Source organism: Filicampus tigris, chromosome 10, assembly GCF_054856515.1.
Source record: "Filicampus tigris isolate MCC_2025a chromosome 10, RoL_Ftig_1.0, whole genome shotgun sequence".
In the NCBI taxonomy this organism is placed as follows: Eukaryota; Metazoa; Chordata; class Actinopteri; order Syngnathiformes; family Syngnathidae; genus Filicampus; species Filicampus tigris.
Window position 1 is genome coordinate 23288247 of NC_141226.1, and position 27863 is coordinate 23316109.

The following is a 27863-nucleotide window of genomic DNA, read 5'->3' on the forward strand; positions in this document are numbered from 1 at the left end:
TATTGTAGCAATTTCTGGCTGGCGGAGGATGACAAGACAACAGATCAGGATCATTTGTTATCCTGTGGAGGGAAGGGGGCGGGGGTTGTCTCAAGATGACTCAACAAATTCTGAAGAAAAGTGAAAGAAAAAAACGGGCCGCTTCCTTGTTGCACAGGAAGCCGTACATCGAGCCACGCGGCCGAAACCAACCGAATTGTGGCGCAATGTGCGGGTTTCGCCAACTAGTTTTTGTGAGCAGCCGACGGCCGGCCACTCGTTTTGAAGTCATTCCAAATTTGAGTCGTCCGTGAATGACTGCCCAAACATTGGAGAAGTAACAGCCAATCAGAACTGCACATGAGCTTCCACAAAAAAAAAAAAAAATTAAATTAAATGCAATAATACTAGATTATATTGATAATTTCAAGTAATGCGTGGAGAGCCTCTGTTGAATTAAAAAATATATCCTTAAATTCTCCTTTATTATCTCCTGTTTCGTTTTCTTTGTGGCCATCTGCTTTAACTGCCAATCGCTCCGTACTTTTGAGGTTGAATAAAAAAATGATTGCAGTACAGTATGTTGAGCCAGTTTTTCTGTTGCGCCAAGGCAGTAAATGTGCAGTACTCAATCGCTCGGTGTGCAACGACGAGTCACCAACAATTTTTATTCATGAAGGTTAAATTCAGTCTTATTCAGCTGCATTGCTCAATGTGGGGCCTTAAGATGAAAGGACCAAACATTTTTTGATTCTCCGTCAGGCTGAACGGTTCCATACGTGAAAAATGACTTTAAGAGGGCTACACACAAATCGGATACTTGTGGTTTGTCAGCCTTTTTTTTTTTTTTTTTTACTTTTTCCTGCGAGTATTGCTCCAGGCTGTGTTTGTATGTATTGCTGCTCCAAATTTTGCTCCCAAGTCATAGCCAAAATTAAAATAATGATTCAAATTAAATAAATAAATACATAAATCAGCCGAGAGTCAAGCTCACGGGGAACGACGTTTGGATTGCACTGATGTGACGACGCGACAATTTTACATTTGAGAATGAAACGTGTCATGTCCAAAAAACACGGATGGACAAAACCATCCGCATCCAAAAGGAAACTGAAAAATAACTGTCGGCGTTGTACGCAGTGCTGCTGGCAAAGTGATTCTCCGTGACTAAACAGTGTTTTCAATGCGGCTACGCTGGGGACTTAGTGAACAAAGTAGCGCTGTTTTCTCCCCTCTCGATCCTTCACGGAGAAGATAGTGTGAAGAAATGCGGGCAGGTGAGGGCCTGCGGTAATGAGAATAGACAACCTCTCCCTTTACGACAGCAAAAAATGGATAGCTTTTCACTCACTGTGCAAAATCAACCCTGAAACCCTCCTCACGCACACACACACACACACACACACACGCCTTACCTGCTCCATCTTCCAGTGGAATTCAGCAGGTCTGAAAGTATCTAGCTGGCTGAAATCTCTTCTAAGCAGGAAGACCAGCCGGCAGTTATGAATATATAGCGAATAATGGTGGCGGTTCATTTCTGAAAAACCAACAACAAATACCGTATGTGGTTACACATGTAGACAACAAAGGTATTACTTTTTTTTTTTTTTTTTTCCCTCCCATCAGATATTTCCAACTGTGTGAAATAAAGGGCTTTGGTAAACTCCACATTTGTCATTTAAATCACTGAAGTCTTTTCCACCTTGAATACATGCTGTTCAAATATGACTAGAGCCACATTTTGGCGGAAATGAGATCTATCACAGCAAGTGTCACATATTGAGACTTCAACATTTGTGTACAAGGTGGGAAATAAGTCGATCTCATTTCCACCTGGGCTAGGTGATTCAATGTTGTTGTTTGGGTTTACATTAAATATCGGATACGTCGTGACAACATTCAAATCAGTGTGAGATGCTATCTATTTTCTGCCGCCTATCTGGAATTGGTTTCTGGTGTCTTCATCCCTCACACATCAGTCCAGTTCCTGGGACAAAATGAGTTGTAACATTACTAACGCCAACACATATGCAATGTGCAGCATCCTTATTTTAAATACAATCATAATGTCAATGTTGCCAAAACTGCCGCACATTACGTACAATGTTCAAGTCATGTCAACACTGTGTTGTGGTATTAAGTTGAAACAACAGTTTTTCAATATGTTGCTGCTGAAAAGATTGACTTGCCCAAAAAATTCAATAGTACGACCACTAAGACAATCTCGGATCCGCTACTAGCATTAGTGCTAACATTGTGCTATATCTTTTGACTCTTTTGATTCATTTGGGATTTTCCACAGTAGGTAAATTCGACTGCACAACTGTAGGCGGAGCCTTGCAGAGAAAAAGAGCACCAACAACATCTAAAATGAATTGTTCATCAAGAGGAGGGGCAAACGTACAGCCGAATTCGAGCATCGTTACCACCTTACGAGCAAAGACTTTATTGTTGGACACTGACAAGATTAACACTGAAAATGTCCCCACTGTGGGATCAATAAAGGCCTTCTTATCTTATCTTCTTATTAATTGACCAGTGGAGAGGGATGTTTATTTTTCATTAAAAAAAAAAAAAAAAACACATCAATTGCAGTCTGGAATGTGACTCCAGTGATAAAAGGGGGTTTGCTGTATTTCAAGATGTTGGTGAAATGATAAGTAAGCCAATGTCAGATTGTGTCCTCACCAGTTTTGTCAGAGTTGCACAGTAGCGTTTCCTTCTCAACTCGGAGTCCCGGACTGGGGCCATGTTTCATCCATGTCGCGACGGTGAACTGATCTGTCAGGTTTTGGGGTACCACATGATCGGGGACATTGGCTGCCTGTTGACCATCAAATCTGTAGATGAGGTCGCTGTCGCGGCCGCTGTCGCTCACGAGAGACGCTGTCCAGTTGGTGGATGGGCTTGGGGCGGGAAGAAGATCTGTACTGCCTGATGCTGCGCCTGGGGCAACAACAATTAAAAAAACGACAATACAGCAGAAGCACTCCAATCAAATGTTGTTGGAGCACGTAAACAATTTGCATTGACCATGTACTCCTCATTCACGTTGTATAACGTAAATGTACAACGTAAAGAAAAAAACAACAACAACAACAACAACAAAAACATTACATTGCACCTTAGGTAAAATTCCGGGTGGTCAAAGTGACCTGACATCCATATTTCCTTTCTGCTTTTCCCGTTTGGGTTTTCCACAGTGCCTCTTTGGCCTTTAGCACCTCTACAAAAATGTTGCCTTCTGTGGCATCTCCTTGCGTTCTAGTCTCCTCTCAGTGTCCTACTTCTTCTTAGCTAACTTGAGCTAACTTTTTAACTTAGCTAGCTTTCCTTGTTAGCTAGCTTCCCTCCTCGTTAAGATGGCTCACTTCCACAAACTTCCTTGACACAAATCCCTCCTTCGACAGGCCTTTGTTTCCATCTCGTGGCACCTTTTGTGTGTTTGGCAAGGCGCAAATTAAAAACAAATAGCTGGGGATAGCTACGGCAAATAGGTGACTTCATGAATGGTGACCCGCGAATATGTGGGGCATAGCTGTAAATACAAGAAATATAACGCACATATATACTTTTTTCTGCTTAAGCTACAACTGCCTTTGGCAAACTGTCTCGCATACAGGAAATTCAGAGTGTAAACGAAATGCAATAATGAACATGTCACAGTCTGGAATGTCCCAAGAGACGCAATTAAGAATATGAAATGGAATTCCGAGCAGTCTCCACAACTACAATGGGCACACTGGAAATTGGAATAAAATGGAGCGAGACATCAAATGTAATTTCTTATGTTTAATTAAAATTCCATTGTCTCTCATCATGACGACCCTCCGCTGCTAAACAGCAGCTCGATGTTTCACGCGGGCATTCTAAATCAAATCCTTCTTCCTTTTATTCTCTTCCTCCAACACCGTAGTCGCTTCCGATGCGACCCAATTCCTTTTTTCGCCACTCAGTTGTCTCTACTCACCGCATAGTTTTTGCAGAGACTTCTCAGAGTACGTTTCCCGGTCGCAGCCCTTCCCGATGTGACTTGTCTGCAGCTCCACAATCACTTTTATGCCAGACAAGGGTCCTCCGCAGGTTTCCAAGTGCAACTTTGGGAAGAGAGGCTTGCTGCCGGTGCCAGGCTCGTAGTCCACCCGCTTGTTCCAGCCTTAAAGGATCACAAAAAAAAAGACGTTTTCTGTCTCAAAATCACATTTTTTTTTTTTGGTGAAGTGTTTTTTTTAAAAAAAAAAGAAAAATAGCACTCTATAATAAATGGCACACTTCATAAAGCACAAAGCATGATTAATTAATTCATTGTGGCTCCGTGGCGAAAGCAACTTGGCCGACGTTATAATGCAATCACGCAGACACAAACGAAGAAGAGTTTCACAACTACTGTAAGTGTCTTTTTTTTTTTGGCATGGAATAAAGAATATATGCCTGTGAGTATTGTTAGATCACCTGTCTACATGTGTTGCTATCTTTGGCTGTTATTTAGCTACCTTATATATCTGTACTTTGCTTGTAGATGTTTTCAGTTCTTTTCTGCTTTCAATTATGTGAAGCACATTGAGTTACCTTGTGTATGAAATGTGCTACATAAACAAAGCCGCCTTGTCGCGTCTTGCCTAGTGTAACATGAAATGGTTTGAAGCCCCTTTTTTTTGTTCTTTTTTTGAAGAATTGCTCTCCCGCCAAACTGCTGCTTGTTATAGTCAAAACAAAAAACAAAAATCAAAAGTGCCAGCATATTTGCTCATTCTCACTGTTTATTGTGTTCACGTCGTTTAGCTGTCTTAGAAGAGATATGAAGACGTGTCGTACGAAGATGACATTCAAATAAATGTAACTGTGCAGTCTGCACTCAGCTCCCTGTTTTGAGAATGTGACATATTTGATTCATTAGTACTGTCTATTAGACTGCTCTTCTGATCATTTTTGTCATTTTTGACATAAAATGTAGGGTGTTAGTCCTTAATTGGCGTTCAAAAATAAATAGAAAGCAAGAACTAGTTTTTCCATGTCTTGTCACATAACCTTTAAACCAGCGTAACGATTTGAAGCTCTAGGGCACATCTTAATTCTTTCTATTTAGTGTTGCGTGAAACCGCCTGACAAGTATGTTTAGAGAATTCCCCGTATTAGTCGTGTCCTTTCTCCTCGCTGTCTGGGAGTATTCACACATGACCAAATATACAAACCGCAAACATAATGCCTCATGTCCAAATGATGACCTTTTAGCGGATAACAGAGCAAACGACACTTTCACTAAATGGTGCACTGTAAAAGGTCGGTGATGTTTTAAGACGGCGGGAAGAGCCAGCAGCTCTCGGTCTCATTCTGACTTTGTTTCTTACTTCCCTCCCTTGAGTTCTCTTTCTTGATCTCCTCCTCGCTTCCTCTTTCATTCCTGGGTGAGTTGGACTTGTGAGATGCTGTCAGTGCTGACAGGTGAGGCAGCAGGGGAGAGTCTGGCTCCGATACCGGGCTCCCTCGTTGAAGGAAACGCTCCCAGTCAACTTTCTCTCTCGAGCTTTATTTTCATGATTTTTTTTTTTTTTTTTTCGTCACCAAAGGGTTTGATTTCCATGAGAGATATTCGTTCTAAAATGAAACCGAGTTCCCTTGAGGGTGTGCTGAAAAAGCGCAGGCTTCAATTTCACACATTTCACAACACTCAGCCGGGTTCGAAATATTTCTGCACAAAAACAGTCATTAATAATATCATTTGTATTTCAAGATACAGTTTGTTGCTGTTGGCCCAAGATTTCAGAAACAATAACTTTTTAGGAAAAAAAACAAACCCATCGTGCTTGAGTTACCAGGCAAGGCCTCGATTAAGTTCGACAGCTATCAAATCAACAACACCGCAAAATCGTTTTTAATTGCGAATTTGCGACGCTATCAATGATTCAAATCGTAAGGCACGTTGCCAGTGGCAGCCGTCCACATCACAGTCTGCACTGATGACCACGCCGGGGCAAATGATAAACTTAATACCTCATAAAAGCAAATGACTTTGGTTACATCATCTTCAAAGGTCTTAGAGCCATGAGTGAGGCGATAAATAAAACGGTGAGCTGACTAAGAACTAGAGCTAGACCGATATGTTTTTTTCAGGGCCCATACCGATACCGATTAGTAGTAGTCAAGGAGACCTATAACCGGTATTTGGAGCCGATACTCCTATTGGCATTAAAATCTAGAAAAAAAAGAAAACTCTTAACTTTATTGAAACGTCTTCAAGCATATGTTTATTGAGCAATTCTTCAGATTTGCATAATGTTGATTTTTTTTAAATGATTATTACTATACATTTTTGACAGTATTTTTATTATTATTATTATTATAATTATATACATCTTTGTGATAAAATTCCAACAAAAAGTTCAGGGAGCACTCAGGGTCGTCAGAATGTCTTAAAAAGTTCAATGAAAATTGAAACAATAGCTCCAAATAGTTTTCCACAGTAAATGAAGTCCTCCAAAATTTCAAAATGAAAGAAATGTTAAACGTTCACATATTTTGGTTTCGATTTCAACACCGTTTTACATTGATTTATTATCGGCCGTCAGATTTTTTTTAAAAAGCCAGATGACGTAATTGGTCAAAACGCAGAATATCGGCGCGGCCGATAATCGCTCTATCCCTACTAAGAACTCAAGCAAGTGGAGATTAATTTGTGGCTGACCTACCTTCGTCTATTTTGAACAAAACAGGGCTTACTCAAATGTATCCCACCAACTTTAAAAAAAATCTCCAGCCTTTCAATCTTGAGGCCGTGCCATGCTCGAACAGCTCCCGCAGAGTGAGGAAAGAAGCAAATTTTACAACGTGTCTCAAGGCAGCTGAGAAGTCAGGACAGTTAATAGATTTGTTCAAGGTATTTTCAACACTTGAAATTGTCTAGTAACGCGTAAAAAACACAGACGGTGCGGGGACAGACCAATAGTATCGATTTGAGGGGAAAAAAAAAAAAATGGACGGTAATCGCACATACGAGGTTTCCACCCGACAGTAAACAATAAACAGACCAAGGCTACTTTCTGACCTTGCCATCCAGCTTTGCAGACGGGCTTGACATCAATATGCACAGCCACATCCTCCTTTGCTGTCTTCTGACCACAGTCAAAGGCTGTCACCATAATCTTGTAGCTCTGCTGCCTGTCATAGCTCAGTCGCTCCGTGTTTCTGATGTTACCTAAAGGGCACCAAAACACATTGGGAATGATTAGACACACCCACTTCTCCTCATTTGCCAATTGCCGGGGTGGCTGCTTGGGCCCCGCTCGTCCTTCTCAGCCGATCTGAACGCTATCGGAAGCACCGACCTCTATTTGCAATGGAACTTATAATATTTGTTCAATGAAATTTGATTATTTTATTCACCTAGGCTATTCCCTTCATTGTAAAGCGTTTCTCCATGGCTGCACTGCTTCCGCTGCATGTATGCGGATGCTCGATTTTCTTGTCTTTTTTTTTTTTTTTTTTTTTTTTTGTCCAGTCAGATTGCAGCGTCTATGTGCTGCCATGTCAATTGAATGTAGTCACGGCTTTCAGAATGCCCATGGTATTTAATTATTTCATATGTATTATTGTTATCTGTTTCTTTAACCAATCAGATTTCAAATCCGTCCTCACAGGGCCGCTTCGAAAATGACATCGGCGTTTTCGGTCCTCTGATTGGTTGGTCAGAGAAAAACTTGCTACAGCCAACATTGACAAGAAAAAAAAAAGAAAAAAAAATCCGTAGCGCTCTATACATTCTATAAATGCACTTAATAATCTCTCCTTCTGATAAGGATGATGTATTTGATTTGAGTGTTTTATGTTTTTGTCACGTTATTCCATGACTATTGATTCTGACATTTGTTTTTGTACGGCATTGATGTTTTCTAGAATGGCGACGTGATAGTGGTGCCACTGGATAATTCTCTTGCTTTTTAAAGAAATTTTAACCCATTCAAAATCCTTGCAATTTTGCATGCAAGGAGAGATATCACAATGTGCGACTGAATAGTCGGGAAGCTGCCTCACATCATGACGATTAAAATGGAGGTCAACCCCAAAGTTTGCTTTACAATAATATGTTCTTTGCAGCTCCAGTCTAAACTTGAAATTCTGATTAATATTGTGCTTGTGGTATGCGAATTACGCAGCAAAATCCACCTGTTTTTATCCATCTCAGAGGGCGGCCATTTTGTCACTTGCTGTCGACTGAAAATGACATCACAATTACTCAAGTAACGGCCAATCACGGCTCAGGTTCTGAAATCAGATGAGCCGTGATTGGCCGTTACCTGAGTAGTTGTGATGTCATTTTCAGTCGACAGCAAGTGACAAAATGGCCGCCCCCTGAGTTGGGTGAAAAGCGTCTGGATTTTGCTGCTTAACTCATATTCCACAAACGCAATATTAATCAGGGTGCCGTGTTTAGACACCACATATTGTCGTCAAGAAAATGTTTGGGTTGACTTTCACTTTAAACACGTATGCCTCCAGAATATACTGTCAGCTTTCATGACTTCATTCATATCACCTAAGTTGCTTTAGTTTTAACGATAAAGGGGATATATTATGCAAATTGACTTTTTAATTGCTTGTATACAAAGTCTCTGGAGCCTGCCCACCCATCAAGCATGAAATTAAACAACCAATTAAAGCTTTCATTTTCTACCTATTTATGAAACCGAGTCCATGAGAGAGCCATTTTGCACTCCCCTCCCCCCTACTGTAACACACATATGCTTTTGGGGCATATGTAGTGAAATTATCCAGTGGCGCCTTCACGCACACACTATTCATTTGCAGTCTGGACAGGAAAAGGTGCACACGCTCTGCTCTGGAGGGAGTCTGAGAGTCTGGAGAAGTCTCCAGTAAGGTGTCGCGCATCGCTTTTCAAAAAGAAAATGACACCACGGGGGCGGGGGGGGTCGGAGAAGTCGCAACAGTGAGTAGCCTTGCTTGGTCCGATGTCCTAGCGCCGCCCCAGTCGTCATGGTAACAAAAGCCGTACGAGATATGAACCGGAGAGTGACAAATGGATTTTAAAGACGTTATAAGTCTTCACTCTGTGTATTTTGACTGAAGAATGACTTGGCACGCCTGAGCGCAAAAAAAACCAAACAAGACCAAAAAAACGTACGTCTCCTTAAAAGAAATATCCACATGGACTATTTCACCATTGTTGCATTATGAAAGAAATTCCCCACTTGACTCCATCTGACTTAGCATTCTTCAATAGCCAGCAGCACAAATGGTTGTTGTTGTTTTTTTTTTTGTTCACTAGTTTCCATATATCTCATGTGAGTGTTGAACAGTCCAGCCTAAAGCTCAACTTTACTTCAGAGCAGTGCTGGCATTAAAATCGGAACTCCTGTGTTGATTGGCAGCTAATCTATGATCACAGTATGAACAAAAGCCGTGACTCAAATCTTTTTTTTTTTTTTTTTAAATTTACTGCCTGCTTAAAATGCAATAACAGCCGACAGCGGGATTCCACACTACACAGTATTCTCCCCATTTGCTCACAATTAACCAAATGTCAAGTGTACAGTTGCAGTTTTTCGAGGGGGGGGGGGGGGGTTCCACTTAATTTGATTTGTCCCTTCGATTCAATCAACAAGAAATATACAGCGAGAGAGAGATTCACATCAAGTGCACAAATACATCATTCTCCTGCCGCCCTTTTACTTTGAATCTTGCTGAATTCAATCAGATCAACACAGTTGTGGATACGGACGTTCACGGAAGGCAGATAGCCCAAAGCCGAACCCTTCGACATGTGCGGAATAGAAAACAATCTCAAATCAATCAGAAATGTGTCCTCCGGCCATCTAGGAAGAGTGCAGGCGCGGGCCTAATAGATCTTGGCTCTAGTTTATTATAATAAACTCGCCACGATAAACTATATGAATTAGTAGCACTCATAGTCGTAGCAGTACAATAATAATAACTAATAATGAGAATTTAATTTCGCGGTGCCTCGCAATGCGCAAAATTACAGTTCAGTCAAACAAAGTCAAAAGGAGGTAAAAATTCAAAAAACAAGCCTCGACTACGGGCAGTATGAATGGTGATATGTTTGGAGTGTGGCTTTGAAGTCTTATTAGGTGCAAGTGGCTTACCTAGGAGGGGAGGGATTAGCGCTAAAATAATGATAATAATGTTACTGATCGCACATTTTGGGTCTGTATGCAAGCGCATGCACATTTGTGGTCTGCGGAGACGGAAATATTGGCCGTAAAAACTCATGTGGCAGTGCCGAAAGAGCCATCTGTAATTATATGCAGAGTACATTTGACACCAGTTATTGAATTTTAGTATCATAAAATGGGAAAAATACTCAGTCACGTTTTCCCCTCCCCTGCATCGATTTTTGCAACTTTCGGATGACGAATTTGCATTTTTGTCAGTGGTGATTGCAAAAGTGCGGTGGTTGGTACAATGCAGACGCGCACACTCACCATTGCGGTCTATGGCAAACGGCGTGCCCGCCGTGACAATTTCATAGTTGCAGATCTGACTGTACTGTGGAGAGCAGTCCTGGTCCCAAGCCTCCACCTGTGGCAGCACAAAATACACTTAAAGTCAACTCCAATATATTTTTTCCCAAGAATATGTTCTTTGCAGACCCACTAGTTGAAGCACAGCATTCCGATGAATATTGCGTTTGCGAAATAAGCGACAAAATCCACCGTTTTTTGTCCATGTCAGAGGGCGGCCATTTTCTCACTTCTGTCGACTGAAAATGACCCAATCGTGACTCGCCTGTTTTCTGCAGCCGAACCATGATTGGTCGTCATCCGAGCCCTGAGCAACTGTGACGGCATTTTCGGTCGACAGAAGTGACAAAATGGCCGCCCGCTGAGCTAGCTAAAAACGGGTAGATTTCTCATATTCCACAAACGCAATAGTAATCAGAATGCCGTGTTTGGACTAGTGGGCATGCATAGAACATACTCTGGGGAAAAAAAAAAAAGTTTGGGTTGACTCCCGCCATTTAAGGCTACCGAGACTGAAGATGTTATACATCCGACAGAAAGTCAACGTTTTTGTATCCATAATATCTATAGAATAATATCGCTTAAACATTTCTGTGCGAAGGTTTTTGCAATTTTGTGATACAAGCACTGTGTTGGCACGTGCTTATGATTACCTGTGGCCATATGACAATGATGACAAGTTAACACATTCCAACGTTAACATCTTTATCTTTTCATGCCGTATTTTGGGGTCTCGTGAAAAGTGTTGATTTTGAAGGCACAAGGATTCCTGCCGCCCGGCACGTTACGAGTCATGATTAAGATAAAATGTCACACAGGTGTGGTTTTAAAGCCAAAGACATGTTTATGTTACAGTGTACTTCAACCAAAGGCGTCATATAAAGTGTAACCCAAATAAATACCTGCAAAATGCTGTCATAGATCTTGCCTTCGATTACGGAAGCCTTGTATAGAGGCTCCCGAAACACGGGGCAAAACTCATTGACGTCATCCACCTGAATGTGAACCACGGCCCTAGGTGAAGCCATGGGGGGGGGGAGAATGTAGAAGGAACATCGGGGGTGGGGTGGGGGGGGGCGCACAGGCACGCACACACGGGCATGTAGTTTGGAGGTGATTGATGGAGAGAAGGCATAGCAGAGACAGGAAGCAAAGAGATGGATGAAGGAAGAGGGAAAAGAGGAATCCATTAGAGGTGATCAAACTTAATTAAAACCCTTTTCGTGGTCTATCTTAAGAACGCCAAATGAAGACGGGGGGGGGGGGGGGGGCATTCATAAGAGAATCGTCAAATCGTAAAAATAGAAAAAAGAAAAAAGAAAAAAAAAACGTCCCGTCCTCTTTCCGCACCTGTGTCGACAGAGCGGCAAAACATCCACCGTGCTACCCTGTGATGACATTTGTGCACCAGAATATGAAAACGAAGCGATCATTCACCCAAGTTTTCTTTTTTCCCCTGACCTTCCCTTGTAACTTGTGTCTGAGGACGCACATCTGGCAAATTAATGACATTAGCTTAATGAGGCCTATTTAGAATGTCACGCAGCGATAAGGACACACACACGCACGCACGCATGCACGCACGCGCACATACGGACATGCTGCACCATTCGTCTTCCACCAGAGAAATTTCATCCCAGAGCTCCCCGAGCTCATAAATTTCCCTTTACCTCTCCGTCTCTTCAAACCTTCAGCGCCAAGCCGGCAGCATCCAAATTTTCACAGCTTGCTGTGTATGAGTGAAGCGGCGGCGGCGGCGGCGCCGGCTTTGATTTGACGCCGTCAACGCCAGACGCCATGTCTGTCACTGTCAGTCACAAAGGACGCCGGCGCGCTCTCCGACGTACGCGGGCGATCACGCAATCCTGTCAACAGACGTCGTCAGCGCGTCTGAGGTGACAGAGCTCGATGGAAAGGAGGACAGATCCAGAAGGGGCGCGCCGCCGTGACGACAACAAAATATTAGCATCGGGAGCCCAAGTCACCAAGTTATTGACACGCGGTGTGGACGGTGAACCCCAATATATCGTGGGGCATACAGTCAATTCCAGACACATTCGCAATAGATGGTTTCATTGAAGCTATTGATTTGAATACATGGATTAGAAAAAATAAATAAATAAAATCAGCACGTATAAATTTTGATGTGCTGGGGATGATCAACTCGGCACACCACACACAAAATATCTTAAGTGACAACTGTGAGTCTACTGCGCCAAACTGGAATTCTGCCCTGTTACCAAAACTCTGCTTCACACAATCAGGATTTTCGAGCTGATCACTGATCAGCCAGTTTCGAAAAAAAAAAAAAGAAAAAAAACAATAACCGATCAGTAATCCGATCAGAAAGGGGACCAATTCATCCAATGTAAATAAGTCACACACTGCCATTGACGTTTTTGTTTGAACTTTTCACAGTCCAGCCATTCAATCCCAGGAATTATTTATTTTTTTTTTCCCCAAACGTTAGGATAAAAGAGGGTCTGAGAATGTCTGGCAGTGAATGAGCTAAACAACTTGTTCACTTTGTATATGATGTACAGCTGACCCCCGTTAATCGCAGGCAACTGGGAACGGGCCTGGATTAGGATTCCCACAAAAAAATAAATAAACAAATAAATAAACAAAACCGTTTAAAAACGATGGGTGAAAAAAAAAATCCACCTGTATATGCTGACATCATTCGATTTTTAACAATGGCAGCAGAGAACATCCTGGCGAGTGAACAAAGTGAATTTCTTTTTTCTTTTTTTTTTTTTTTACGGATTCCTTTGTGTAGCTGTTTTAGTAGCTTTGATGCAAAAATGTTATTTATGGACTTCTAATCGTGCTTTTTTTTCTTTTTTTTTTCCTCGCATCCTACCTCAGAAGTCACACACGTGACTCATTCCAAGTGAGAGAGCAATTAGCAGTACAAGACAGCTTTAATAGTGGGTCTGACGGTCGCCATTGTTAAAACTGCCTTTCTATTGTGCGGCAAACAGAATTTGTGACGGCAACACAAAGGCGCCCACAAAGCCATCAAACAGCAAACACCAAATGATTATTCGGACAAGAAAATTATACCGTTTTCACATTCTCTCAATTCACGTCAAGTGGCTGTGTTTAAAATGGAAGTCGGTGTATTTTGTCACGCACGGTTTCGCGGCTTCAAGATTCAATCCGATTGGCAACATTTACAATTGCCTGATGTTGAGTCTAAGGGCCGAAAAACAGCTCAAAACCTTGGCTGGACTAAAATGAGGACTAGAAGTGAACGCGCGCTCTCCTGTATCGCACTCACTTGTGGGATTTCTTCCAGTCGGCCCCGCTGGGTCCAGCGCCGCAGTCGTAGGCTTGGATAATGAATGTGTATTCCTTCTGGCTCTCGCAGTCCACAGGGCCGCTGGCTCGCAGCACGCCTTCTCCAGAGGTGCGATTCAACACCACCGCCTCGAACGGAACGTCCTGGCCATAAATCTTAAAGGCACAAATTTCCCCTAAAAAGACAAGGAAAGAAATTTATGGAGCAGTGCTTTAATCTACGAGGGTAGTGGTGACAGAGTAAGCAGCAGCAGTCTGCCAGCCAAGCGTATATATTTGAGGTGAGGGCGCAAGCGTGAGTCATTACTCGCTTACTTTTGCTATTATACACTACAAACGGCTTATTGCGACAACCTGAGAAATGTGAGGTTAAACGGGAGGTTGTTACCTTGACCTTTGGCTACTATATCTAATCTGATCAAGTCCATCGGTGGCATAGAAGAAATGTTCCCCCGGGCAAGGGTTAGATATCACACTGAAATGGGAACGACCCTCACTTGCAGGTCAAGGCCATGGAGGAGTTACAAGAAAGGTGTGGACCTTACGCGACAGGAGATAGGAAAGTCAAAAGATGAATCAAGAACATTTGATTTGGTTTGGCATTTCAAAAGCTGTACTTAAGATTATGAGATCCATACAATCAAAGCACTTTGCAGCTGCGAAGAAGTGTATAAAATCCTCTGACTACATTTCCTCACCGAAACGAATTGAAATGCCATTTATCCGTTCCAGCCTCCACCCGAAAGAACCCGACAGCGATTGTTGTAATGCGCTCTTAAGAAGGAAAATAACCTCCATGACAGTGATTGGCAACTTGAATGCTGGAGTGGGCCACATTTTTGGGGGGCACAGACGACCAAACACTTCCTAACCAGATGTATGACAAAAAATACGGAAAAAAAATACGTGCTCTGGATATATTTCCTTTTTTTTTTTCATAATACATTTCTCAACGCACGTATAAAATATCCACTATCCTGAACCAACAGCAAAGCGTTTGAAGCAAACAACAAAGTAACCACATAGCCGACTGTTAGGGATGTAACGATTCACTCAAGCCCCGATTCCATTCGATTTTCAGGTCCCCATTCTTTGTGCGCTAGTGTGGTTCTGCAGCCATCCACAAACGCAAAAGCAGAATTTGTCCTACACATTAAAAATGTGCAATCCATCTGGAATGAAAAAAACGTTTCAAGATCTTCTAGATGAATTTAATCAACTCGATTGTCGATTAATCGAATCGATTAATCGGGGCGATTTTAAATCAAATTACTCGTTACATCCCTACCTACAGTGATTTTTTTTCCCCCAGTGTAAAGGACTCTCGCGTGAAATTTACCATCCAAGGACGTCACAAAAGTTTTTCACGAAAATCAACTGACTCCAAAGTGTAATATTATTGAGATAGTATGTTGGCCCTTCACGTCATTCCAAATCCGCAAAAAATTATTAGGCCTACTCACGTTGTCTTATGGGGCAGTGTAAGAACCAGAGTAAGCCCAACTAAGCCTTGTCTGGAGAATATTGATTACAAATTAAAACTACAGTCAAGCCCTCCATACTGGCTCCCGTGGATTCGCCGATGTTTTTTTTTTTCAATAGGATTGAATAAGATTTTGTTTTCCCATTTTCCCAGGAATTCTCCCGGTTTATGAAAAACGTATATTGAATGTTTATCAGCCTTTCTTGAAGAAGTTGGGGGGGCGGGGGGGGGGTTGTTTAAAAAAAAAAAAAAAAAAACTTTCTTAATTATCCTATGTTAGAGCAAACTGCACATAGTGTTTAAGTAGCTTAAGGAATAAAACGTCTGTTTTTGATGAACACTTAAGTTTAAACGACAGCATTTGAATGTTGGTCGTGATACTGGTACTTTGAAAGCTAGCTGGGAGGTGGTAAAAGTTTGAGGCTTTAAAACATGTCCTTCCATTTCCAGACACACAGACATGTTTCTTAACCAATACAGCTCACCATCAAGGTTGTTTCATGCGTGTCCTCACTGAATTTCTTTAAACCTGATTAGATTTTTAAAACACCCCGGGGGGGGTTAATAGATAGTGCTCCCATGAGCTGAGTTTTTGCAGTTTTCATGGCCATTTTTTTAAGGAGGTGTGTTCCTCATTTGTGCCTGCGAGGTAAGTGCGGGAGCAGGTTGTAATGTTTACACGTGGAGGACGGCCGATAAGCGACGCTGTGTTCCCCCAGCGCATAAACACGCTTAGGGGAAAAGGACAGAGTGTTAAAAAGTCTCTTAAAAAGACCACAAACAACAAGGTAACATAAAGTTTGCGGGCAGCAGTGAAAAGTTACTTCCACGTCACACTTTGTGGATGGATGCAAATCCATTTTCTGCTCCATCCGTTGTAGCAAATATTGCTGGATTCAATTTTACAGTGGAATGCAATTGAGTTATGCAGAGGAAGAGATATACAGGGCCGAAATGTGAGGATGTATATGTAAATGCTGGAGATTTCATCTTACTGAGTCAGCAAACATGTACTTATGCATACACACGCGCGGACGTTTCATTTCTTGCCACTTAGCTTGCTTCTCAGCAGTGGCCCCGAGGGAACACTTCAAATTCACTCAGTCGAAATTTATGGATGAAAGCCGGTCTAATCTTTGGGCCGGTTGCGGCCGAAGGTAAAGGGTGGCTTTTTAAAGTCAACATAATAATGGTGTCGTTTGGCTTCTGGATTGGGCTCAGCACCAAGGAGAGAGGCGGCCTAATGACAATAATGGAAAACAAACCGCCACCAAAGAGCTGCAGTGACAGAAAATGTCAAGCTGTCAATAAGTATGTATTTCCAATTAGGCTAAATTGAGAGGAAAAGTCAAATTCATTACAAAACAACAGCCCACGTACTCGCATGTTGTCAAAAAGGGCTCATCCATATTTTAGGACTACAACTAAAAAGGCGGCGTGCAAAAACAACCAGTCGTAAATTATAAGCAAGTTTTAATGCACAAAAACTCACATTGACTTCACAATGTCATTTTTTTCCTTATTGGAATGCAATCAGAAAAATCGCCCCAAAAAAAAACCCAAGAAAATTATGTAGGAAGTCATTCGTGTGAATTGAGCTCACGCCACACCCCCTTTTGTACAAAGTTGTTGCCAAACATTTATATGACCAAGTTAATTAGCGTCTGAAAATTCACTTTGGTGACCACAATTCAGACAAATCCAATTAAACATCAGATTGCACAATAACGTAAAGTTGTAGGAAGCTGCTTCTAAAAATCAAAATGGAATTCTTAATGTCATTCATTCCTTTTCCTCGACAAAAGTTTCTTCTTATAGCGTGCCTAGGGCGGTCTTCTCAAATGCGGAGCGTAAAAGGCACCCATTCAGGGTAAAGTGGTCATTTGGGGGGAAGGTTTTACTACAACAGAATTTAATTCAATTAAAAAACAATTCCACAAAGACAAATACCTAAAGTTCCCGAAAAGTGAAAAGAAATGTCTTGTACATTTGACACACCACAGAGAAGAGTGCTATTAACAACCTGGACACATTTAAATGATTAAAATAAAAACTGGCAATCAAATACGACTTTGAAAAATGGCTGCTACTTCATCTAGTATTTTTCTTATGCCTACACGTAACTACATGTTTGACATTATATCGGCGTGAAAACAAACCCGATCTAGTCAACGTGGTGCTTTTCCACGCCGCAACAACGAGGCGCTCTAAAGCCGCCACGCCGGCTTGATTACAGTAAAAGGGCTATTACTGAAAATACTGAGGAATGGCCAAAACCTAAACATGGAGATAATTATAAACAATTAAATTGACCCGACAGCCACTATTTGAGGAAAGTATTTCTTATGACTTTTCTGGATATGAAAATCAATGCTGTTAAAAAAAAAAAGGTGTAATCACAACAACAGACGTTTGCACAATGCTGCATCTTTGGGAGCAAAAGCAGACCAGAGTGCATCATTAGCACAAAATGAATATGACATAGCCTCCTCGGGCAGGAACTCTTGTTACATAATTGAAACAAATTGGCTGAGGAATGAAGCCTTGACTTTATATTTGGAGTGACAAGCTACTTTCCCAATTAGCGCCTAGCCTGTGGGACACATCCACCTTAATCAGATTTTGGTCGTTAACAATGTGAAGTATCACTTCTAATCAGGATGGTGATTCTGTCACTGTGTGACTTTACTCTGCTGAAACGGCAATGCAGAGAAAAGCGCTGAGGCCAAAAGTCGCAGCCAAGCCAAAATTAAAGAAAAAAAAGGGGGATGATTGAATGCTTGCTAATCATAGTGCGCACAACTCGAGGATCATCACTAGCTTTGCTGATTTATTTTCATAGCAATCATTCGGACAGAGGAAACAAGTAAAAAGTTAATAGTTAGGCAAATACCGATGCAGAATCATGCAAGAAAAAAAAAAAAAAGACCTCAGATTGATTGTAGTCGACGCCAAGGTGAGTCGAGTGGACGTCATTGATCCTATTTTTCAGTTGTCAGGCTCGCTGCGTTTCGCCTCCAAACACAAGCTCGCTGCTCCCCCGCCATCCTCGTCACTTGGCCGCACCCCCCGAATTGTTCATCCAATCACGTTCAGATACCTTCAAGGCCCGGCAGACAGTCGTAACTTTGAAAATTCTAGCACCAGTTGACGTAACACAACTTGAGGGTCGCCACTCACTCCAGTTTATATCCTGTTGCATCGATGACAGTGGGCGGGAACGTTTTGCAACAAAGTATTGGCGCAAACCTGCAGTTATATGACTCATCCATTTAAAATTAGAATCCTCATTGCTCAGTGGTCAAGTCGAAGTGTCGACTCCATTTAATGTTGTTTAAAATTTTGGAGTCACGATGCATCCGATACAAGTCGTAATCTTTGCCATAATAATTGTACGGCCTTGACATTTTATAGTCAAGTGTATCCAAAACAAAACAAACACAAAAAAAAATGATGGTAAAACTTTTGCACGGTACGATACGGCATGTCCACTGATTTCGGGCAAATGCATCAAAAACTTTCAAATGATGTGGCGCGTGCGTGCCTGTGCGCATGTTTCCCAGGCAGCGTATCAGACGGTTTCGAGCTTAGATTCCGTCAGTCCCTGAACTCAGTTCACACTCGCCCCACATCATCTCATTTAATTAATGACAGACGAGCGCATCATCTCTCAACTGACTATCAGGATATATCCCAATTACTACTGAACACACACACAAACAAGATACACATGCAAATTTTACTCCAGTTAAGAAGGTTAGGTGGTTAATTGCCATGTGTTTTCCTTTTTATAATCCTGAATGATTATTTGTGCAAATTAAAAGCTGTTTTTTTTTTTTTTTATTAGAGCACATATTGCTAGACTCCCATTATCCATAATACTCGGTCCCTATACTGTAATTATCCACCTACTCATATAATGAACGTTTTTTTTTTTTTTTTTTAAATATCTAATTTCTTTCAAATAACACAGAGAAAGCAACCATCGAGTCTCCTTTTTTGGGAGGGGGTGGAAGATGCAAAGAAGACTGAAAACAAATGAAGGCTTTCTACTAAGCCATTGGGCTGAAGGCTTAAACAGGATTTTCTCTCTCATCTCAAGGTTTTGCCGAGGTCGTGATGAGGACATTAAGTTGACTAAAAGATAAGATATTTCAAAAGTTCTCTTAGCCGCCGCGGCTGTGGACATTTTTGCCACCGCCGGACTTGCGCTTTGATCTGCTTGCATCGTGACAGCAAATAAACTCACAATTAATGATGCCGCCATGCAGCCAACAGTTTCAACTCTTATGGGAAAACCTCAAGATGTTTTCGCCCAAAAATGATGAATGATAGGGTTCAGGTCTAACGGACACGTTTGAATATGGACCAATTAGTTAAATGCCAGGATGATGAGCAACCTATGTATATAGGTTTTTGAAAGTTACATATTGCAAGTACTCCATAAACGTCGCCAAAACGACCATTTTTCTTGACGTGAAAGGACAACAGTGCCGTGGGTGTCTTGTCAGTGAAAGAGTGAGTTGCGGGGAGCAATTCATCAGTCTCCCTCGCATAATAGGTCACCTCTTGATTGCATTTGGGAGGTTGTTGCAGCAGCCGCTTGACCTCGGGGTGACAAAGTGACACCTCGCACAGATGCGCGCATGCCGGCACACAAAAATGCTCACTCGGGTTTTGCTATTGCCCCACACTCACCATGCGAGCGGAGTCTGTTGATGTACAGTTAACCTTTTCAAAAAAATAATACAAATTAATAGTGATTAACCCCCAATGAGCGGGGTTACGTTTCACACTACCCACTCAAGGGCTCCCTGGCATGTTTTTATAGCGGCACTTATTTTGTTAAAATCTTTAAACAAATTAGAAAAAAAAAAAACCATTTAAAAACATATAAATATATATATATATACATATGTATATACATACTGTAAATATATATACATATACATATATCTATACATACTGTAAATACACATATATATATATACACATATATATATACACATACTGTAAATACATGTATATATACGTACATATATACATACATATATACATACATATACATATACATACATATACATACATATATATATACACATACATATACATATATATACATATACATATATATACATATACATATATATACATATACATACATATACATACATATACATATATATATATATATATTTTTTTTTTTTCATTATCACTGTCATTCAGCTTGGGGGTTGTTATCTGCAGTGTAATCACTTTAAACTAAATCCATTGAAGTTATGCAGCATAAGAATTCATCAGATAAACTATTTAAATTTAATTAGTTGCGTGTGGCACTTTAATCCCTCTGAAGTCATGAAATGGATTGTGGCAGTGGTTACATTTGAGAATTAACAGTGAGTGAACGATTATGCATGCAAGGTAGTACAACAAAGCCTCAAAACCCAACGTTCAACTGGAATGACGAGTACTTTTGTGATTTTGCAAATATGTGAAGTAATTGTCAGGAAGAAAGGAGATACTTTACTCCTCCGCAGGCCCCCCCCCTGTAGCTGAAAAGGTGCATTTACTTGAAAACCACTGCAAATTCCAAATTAACATGAAACATGATTTTGTTAAGCAACAAAGTCAGAATCTAAAAAAAGTCGCCAGGAGCTTGTTGCTGGCTACAAAAAGCATCTGGTAAACATAAAAAGTAAGCCTGCGGACAGTAAGTAGCACTGCTAACAAGGCTTGTAAATCTCTCCAAAGCTAAAATTTTAGGGTACAATTACAGCATACTGTTGGTATACTGTAGTTGCTCAAGTTGACTACGGAGACTTACAGGCCGAAACGGCAGCTCACACCTCTTCTAACATCTCCCAATTTGTCATCTCATTTCGTCTTCGGGGGGCGGGGGGGGGGGGGGGGGGGGGATTCACTATGATAAGCAATTATTCACATCTTAACATGCGTGTGCACTCAGAGGCACTTCCTTTTCGCGACAGTCGCGCATTCCTCCCTCTTTTTAAGGAGCCATGTGCGCGCGGCCACTTGTGACGGTGCAAGTGTCAGCACTTGACAGCTAAATGGCTTTTTGGAGAAAGCTGAATTTGACAGTGTTAAGACGTGCGCGCAGGGACAATTTTCAGACACGCACTCTGTCGAGACAACATACAGGATACACATACAGTCGCCTCCACAACTATTGCAACGGCGAGGTCAATCGCTTTGATTTTTGTCGTATCGCCAAGACGTCCGGGGCTCCGATCCAAAGATGAATATCACATAAAAATGTTGAATCACAGCTTTTATTTCATGGTATTTACATCTCCATGTGTTAAAGGGGGGAGGAAATCAACCCAAACACATTTCTTTCAAGAATATGTTCCCAGCAGGCCCACTAGTTGAAACACGGCCTTCTGATTAATTTTGCGTTTGCGGAATATGAGTTAAGCAGCAAAATCCACCCGTTTTTAGCCATCTGAGGCGGCGGCCATTTTGTCACTTCTCTAGACTGAAAATGACATCCAGAACTGCTCAGGGCTCAGGTAACGACCAATCAGGACTCAGCTGCAGAAAACAGGCGAGCCGTGATTGGTCGTTACCTTGAGCAGTTGTGATGTATTTTGTGTTTGTGGAATATAAGTTAAGAAGCAAAATGCACTTGTTTTTAGCTATCTTTGGGGGCGGCCATTTTGTTTCATCTGTCGACTAAAAATGACATCACAACTGCTCACAATCACCAATCATGGCTGAAATGTTCTCTGCCGTGATTGGTCGTCGCGAGCAGTTGTGATGTCATTTTCAGTCGACAGAAGTCACAAAATGGCCGCCCCCAGAGATGGATAAAAACGGGTGGATTAACTCTTATTACACAAACGCAATGTTTGTCGGAATGCCTTGTTTCAACTGATGGGCTTGTATAGACCATATTCTTGAAAAAAAAAAAAAAGTTTGGGTTGACTTCCTCTTTAAACAACTCAGGACAAAGCACCTTTTGTTTGAAGCCACCCGCTTTTGAGCAAAAGTATTGCGGCGGCCATGATGAAATGAACAAGCCTTACTTGCAATAACTGCATCAAGCCTGCAAGGGAGCAAGAGAGAATGTTTTCTCCAAGGCATCTGTTTTCTTGTGTAGCTGGTTACGTTTATGGATAGCAGAGAGAAAACGGATAATGCCAGGCTTTAATGTGCTCTAAATGTCAGCGGCTCTCTTGATGACCTCTGTAAGCCCGCCGAAAAAAAGAAAACTCACAGGAAAAAAAAAAAAAAACACGCGCGCACATACACACAGAAACAGAGTATGCTCCGTGGGGACGTTGACATGACACCGTTTTTGATTAATGATGAATAACAACTCTTATTTTGTTGATTGGTGGACATTTAGTGAAAATGACACTTGCTGAACACATCGTGTACTATACACCATACGTGACTCCAAACTTTACAGCGGTCGTCAATAAAAATCAAAAGACAGTATGCAGAATTTAAAGGGAATGAGGCGAGCTACTCCGATTGGCCGGCAATCACGTTGGCTGTGTTCACGCCCACAGCAGGGCAAACGCCCATTTCCAACTTTGCCCGTCCCTCAGTAAGATGACTTTTAATATTTGTCATTTTCCAGAAAGGATAAAGAATATATGCCTGTGAGTGACTTTTGACGCTAATGTTAGCATGTCAGTGGCGCGCTGCATTTGTTAGCATTATTAAGCAGGCTTCCCCAAGGCAGCGCGACGTGGCTGTTTTGAACGCACATGTAATTCTCTTTGTTTGGTGTTTACTTTGGCAGAAAGCGTCAACCGGGAGTGGCATTAAACAGCTTGAGCACATCAACCAGCGTCAAAGTTGAAATGAAACTGGCATCTATGAAAATGTGACAGGTGGCATTTAAGAAGCCATGGAGACCTTATGCATTCAAACGCACACCTTATGACGCGTATGAAGGGAGAAATCGAGTCATCGTGTGACACAGCGGGGTGTTGGATTGTGGAGTGACGCTAATGCACATGCAGCCTTTATCAAAAGGCACATTTGGAAGCAACATCCGAAGAGAAGATAACGATCAACACACTTGGGAAATGTTGGGACGGATAACATAATAAGCAACGTGCCATCTTTCATTGATCGCTGCGTGCCAGTTCACGTTTGATAAGTAGACCATCAGGCAAGAACTCACGCATGGGCGCCTGTCGCGTTATGGCGTCAGCTGAACACTGTTATTTTAGAAGAAATATTCGAGATGGCTTTGTGTGTCCCGACACATATTTTTGAACCGAAAAACGTCTTTACTTTTTTCTTGCACATCACGTCTTTGAGATATAGTTTGACGGATAAAAGCGTGCGTAATATGGATGAGTTGTCAGTTATAGCTAGGATGTTTCCGTAAAAAAAAAAAAAAATCCCACCTGTTGCTGAACCGAATCCTCCATTCAGAAATATTACTAAATGTATTACTATATTGTCGCTGTCCTGTGAAAAACACTTTTTTTCCTTTTCATTTTTCTTATTTTTACGTGAATGGTGTTTCCACGTTACAGACATTCCATTGAAGGGAAAATGTAAAAAATGTCCAAAATTGGACATATGTTACCATTATTATTATTATGAAAATCTGATGGGTGAAAGAAAAACCAAGGGTAAAAAATATCATCTAGAAAAGTTTACATGCATCCGATTAATTAAAATGAGTAAAAAAAATTGTTTCGAAAGTCTTCGATATTTTATCTGTGTGCCAGTTAACTGTTCACTAAAACATTTCTGATAAAGCCATTAAAGGTTTTATAGATGGAGACTGTGAAACTTGAACTGATCATTTGTTTTTCCATTATTTATCAAGAGGAAAGTAAATGTTTAAAAAAAAAAAAAAAACATCAACAACATATGCGTGAGAGGCACTTCGATTCATCACTGTGTCATTTTTCACAGCTGGAAGAGTGTGCGAAAGCATAGATCAGTTGGACGTTTGGACTCGGTTGTGTTTAGCTGCTGCCTTGCTGCCCTCATCCATTACTCTGTCACTCATTTGAAATTTCCTTTCAAAAGTTCTGGCACTTTTGGAAAAGTTGAGCTGTCCTCCTTTTTTCGTCCAAAGTGTCAAGTAGACTCACAAAGATTATTTCACAAGAAATTTGTGGACGGTGAGGAAAAGAGTGATTACTCGACGAGATGTGGAAACTGGGGTGTTGTCTCGCAATAATGTTGAATGTAATCAAGAAACAGTTCGGGTGGCACTCGTATTCTCTCTTCAAGAAAGAGCGTAGTTATGGAGACTTTTTTTTTTTTTACAGATTGGGGAGAAAAAAAAAACGATTTTGTTCCATTACTGTTATATTTCAGGGGAGCCTTCTTCCCTGATTAATTCATTTGTTAACATGATGCCCGAACATAAATCAATTGTTGAGTAACCGTTCTTGTACATATTTCAAGAATGTGAAAAGAAGTATCAAAATGATGAAAAAAAATTCAAATGAAAATAAAACAAAAAAAACATGTCAACATGTTTTGAGCATCCATCAAGTACCAACCTTGTAGACTGTTGTGGAGAAGAAGCCATTAAAGCGGAAGTCAAACCAAATTCCCAGCAGGCCCACTTGTTGAAACACGGCATTCGGATTCATTTTGCGTTTGTGGAATATAAATTAAGCAGCTAAATGCACTCGTTTGTAGCCATCTCCGGGGGCGGCCATTTTGTCTGACCTGTTTTCTGAAGCTGAGCCATGATTGGTCATTACCTGAGCCCTGAGCAACTGTGATGTCATTTTCAGTCGAAAGAAGTCACAAAATGGCCGCCCCCTGAGATGGCTAAAAACGCATTTTGACGCTTAACTCTTATTCCACAAACGCAATATTTAACAGATCAAGCCCTGTTTCAACTAGTGAGCTTGCATAGAACATAATCTTGAAAAAAAAAATGTTTGCATTGATATAATGGTTGGCATTAATGGTATAGCCAACCAATAATGGCACTACATGTCTTGCATTATCATCCATGAACCAGGAAGTAGCTTGCAATTTTTTTTATTTGATTTTTTTTTTACTGTTGTTATCAGACTGACCTTGGGGGAGGTCAGCACTGTACATGTTTCTATTTTAAATATGGGCTAGTAATATAAACAAACATGACCGCCACATGGCTTTGCATCATCATCATCATCATCCTCCTCATCCTCATCCTCATCCTCTTACCCTTGGGGCCTCTGTCTTTGGGCACGGCTGCTCATTCCTACACACAATTTATGAAGCGGTTTCCCCTTTCAGGCCCTCACTGTTATCTATCAAGCAGAGCCAGGGAAGCTTTCACTCCACTAAATTACTGCCCGCCGAATGAGACATAAAGTGGGGTAATGTGCTGAAAATTAGCCAATTATGATCATTACACTGCTATAATTGACCCTGGAGACCCTTGTCCAGCAATATACACTCTGCCTCTTGGGCTGTGTGTGTGTGTGTGTGTGTGTGTGTGTGTGCGGCGTGTTGGTGTTTCAGACCCATAATTAGGTGTAGATTGGACCTGGAGGATGGACTGTAATTCATATAATAGCGACACTCCACCAGCTGCCTGCCAACCTTTTTGTCGAGGTGAATTGCCCACGTCCGTTCCCACACTGTAGTAACGGGAAAAAATTGGAAGGAAAAAACATAAGCATAAGCTAAGAAATGTGATAGGAAATCTTGTGTATTTATTTTGTCAACATCTTGCGAGGGCATTATAAGACGTTCTGTGTCAGCAACCATAGACGGGCTGTGATACAAGTCATAGACACTTTTTTTTTTGTTGTTTTTTTGTAAGTGTGAAATGATCAGAGGTGGGCATTTGGTCAGACTGACGGATGCCCGTTTTGCCGACGATTGATGGGGCACTTTTTAAACTGAGGGACTAAGCTGAGACTGAATTGGTTTTTCGTTCGTCAGTGCATTCGTCACTAACTGCGTCGTCCTCTCGATCCGTTTTGTTGACGTGTTTTTGGGGGGTTGGGTTGGGGTGGGCTGACGGACTTACGGCCTGACAGACCGACTGACGGAACACTGCCGGACTTGACTGACTTGTCCTGAAAATCGACGGACGGTTACCCTGGCCGGTGACTGATGACGAATGACGGACCAGCAAAATATTTTAGGGCGTCATAACTCAGTGCGCGTTTGTACAAAGAGCCCCTCATAAATACTCACGTTGTTAATAAAACAAAATAAAATGCCTGTCCGCAATATTTGGTGCGGCTTAATCGAACGGGATCTAAATTTTAAGGCTGCAACGATTATTCAAATGACTGGAATCATTCGTAAAAGACAATGGGAATCGTTTCCAGATTGTACTCAATTTTACTGGTCCGTTACTAAGTCAGTGGTCTGGGTACCCGTCCAAAATTTTTCAAGTCGAACCGAATTGTAATCGTCAGTCCGTCAGTCAGTTAAGTCCGTCAGTCCCGTTCCCCCCCCCCCCCCCCCCCCCAAGTCCTTCCAAAAAAATGGCCGTCCGCCCGCGACGGACTAACGATTCTTCAGTGACGGGCTGACGGACGCGCGCGGTTAGTGACGATTACGCTGACGGATGAAAACTACGCTTCTGTCATTCGTCAGTCCGTAATTTTTTAAAAGTCAATGGTCAGCAAAACGGGCGTCCGTCAGTGACGGACTGCTCCGTCAATCTGACCGAATGCCCACCTCTGCGTACCCAGACGACCCAAACACAACTCGCTCAACAAATTCCATAAAAATCCGTTCCAATAAATAAAATCCTTATGCGTGTAAGCAATGCTATGAATTGTTGATGGCTCCAACAGACCCTTTGCCTTTTGTCCTCATTTATCTTGGCTTTTCCTTTCCATCTTTCAATCTCTTTTCCTGCAAAACAGATGTTAATCTCAAGGTCTCTCCATCTGAAGCATGACTGTTTAGTCCTTTCACCTTGAAAGGAAAGAGTAAGACATGAGTCAGAGGGGAAAATGGCTGCGTAGCGATAAATCACGCCGTTTCATCATGTCGAGTTGACTGCTTTCCATTAGTCTGACATTGATCACTTTATTAGGAACGTGGACTACTTGCAGACTCGATTCTGAATCGGCGCAAGTTTTGACTTTTTGACAGGTTTGTGTTTGCGAGACAAACTTGGCCGGCTCGTCCTTTTGAGTGGCCTTTTCATTTGTGATGCTTTTGTGTCATTAAGTGTTCCAATGTTTTCCTGTCTTTCATGCATTATGGAAAGACGATAGCTCATGGTTAATCGTTGGCGGAAAGTAGCCACGATCCAGGAAGTCGGAATTCTACCGACATTTTGGGGAAAGGTGAAGATGGGGAAAAAAAAAAGATGAAAAAAGCCCCCACCGATCCGGCTTGACTTAACTTGGTGTTGACCACACACAAAGATTTGGAATCGGAAATATTGAATATGTTTGCCCCCAATACTAAACTATACTATACTATATTATATCATATTATAAGTATTGAGGAAAAAAAATATGGTTTGGACAATGGTTTGTAATCTTGGCTGACTTGAGTGGAAAGTTGTGAATCGGGTGGTCAACTTTTTTCCTTGCTATGGCCTACTTGTTTTACAGTTCCGAATGTTAAAATATTAATGAAAACTATGGCTGAATCAACTTAAAAACGAATGTAATATTTTT

General features: G+C 41.5%; 1 protein-coding gene across 1 annotated transcript in view; it reads right to left on the reverse strand.

Annotated features, from left to right (window-relative positions):
- The window catches only part of clstn2a (calsyntenin 2a), a 100336-nt gene that overhangs the window by 24679 nt on the left and 47794 nt on the right, over positions 1-27863 (reverse strand). Inside the window, exons 3-9 of the mRNA XM_086043781.1 lie at positions 13759-13954; positions 11378-11489; positions 10437-10533; positions 7022-7171; positions 3950-4135; positions 2668-2925; positions 1395-1516 (exon numbers count right to left, since the gene is read on the reverse strand). Coding sequence (XP_085899907.1) covers positions 1395-1516; positions 2668-2925; positions 3950-4135; positions 7022-7171; positions 10437-10533; positions 11378-11489; positions 13759-13954 — 1121 coding nt within the window. The remainder of the gene's footprint in view (positions 1-1394; positions 1517-2667; positions 2926-3949; positions 4136-7021; positions 7172-10436; positions 10534-11377; positions 11490-13758; positions 13955-27863) is intronic.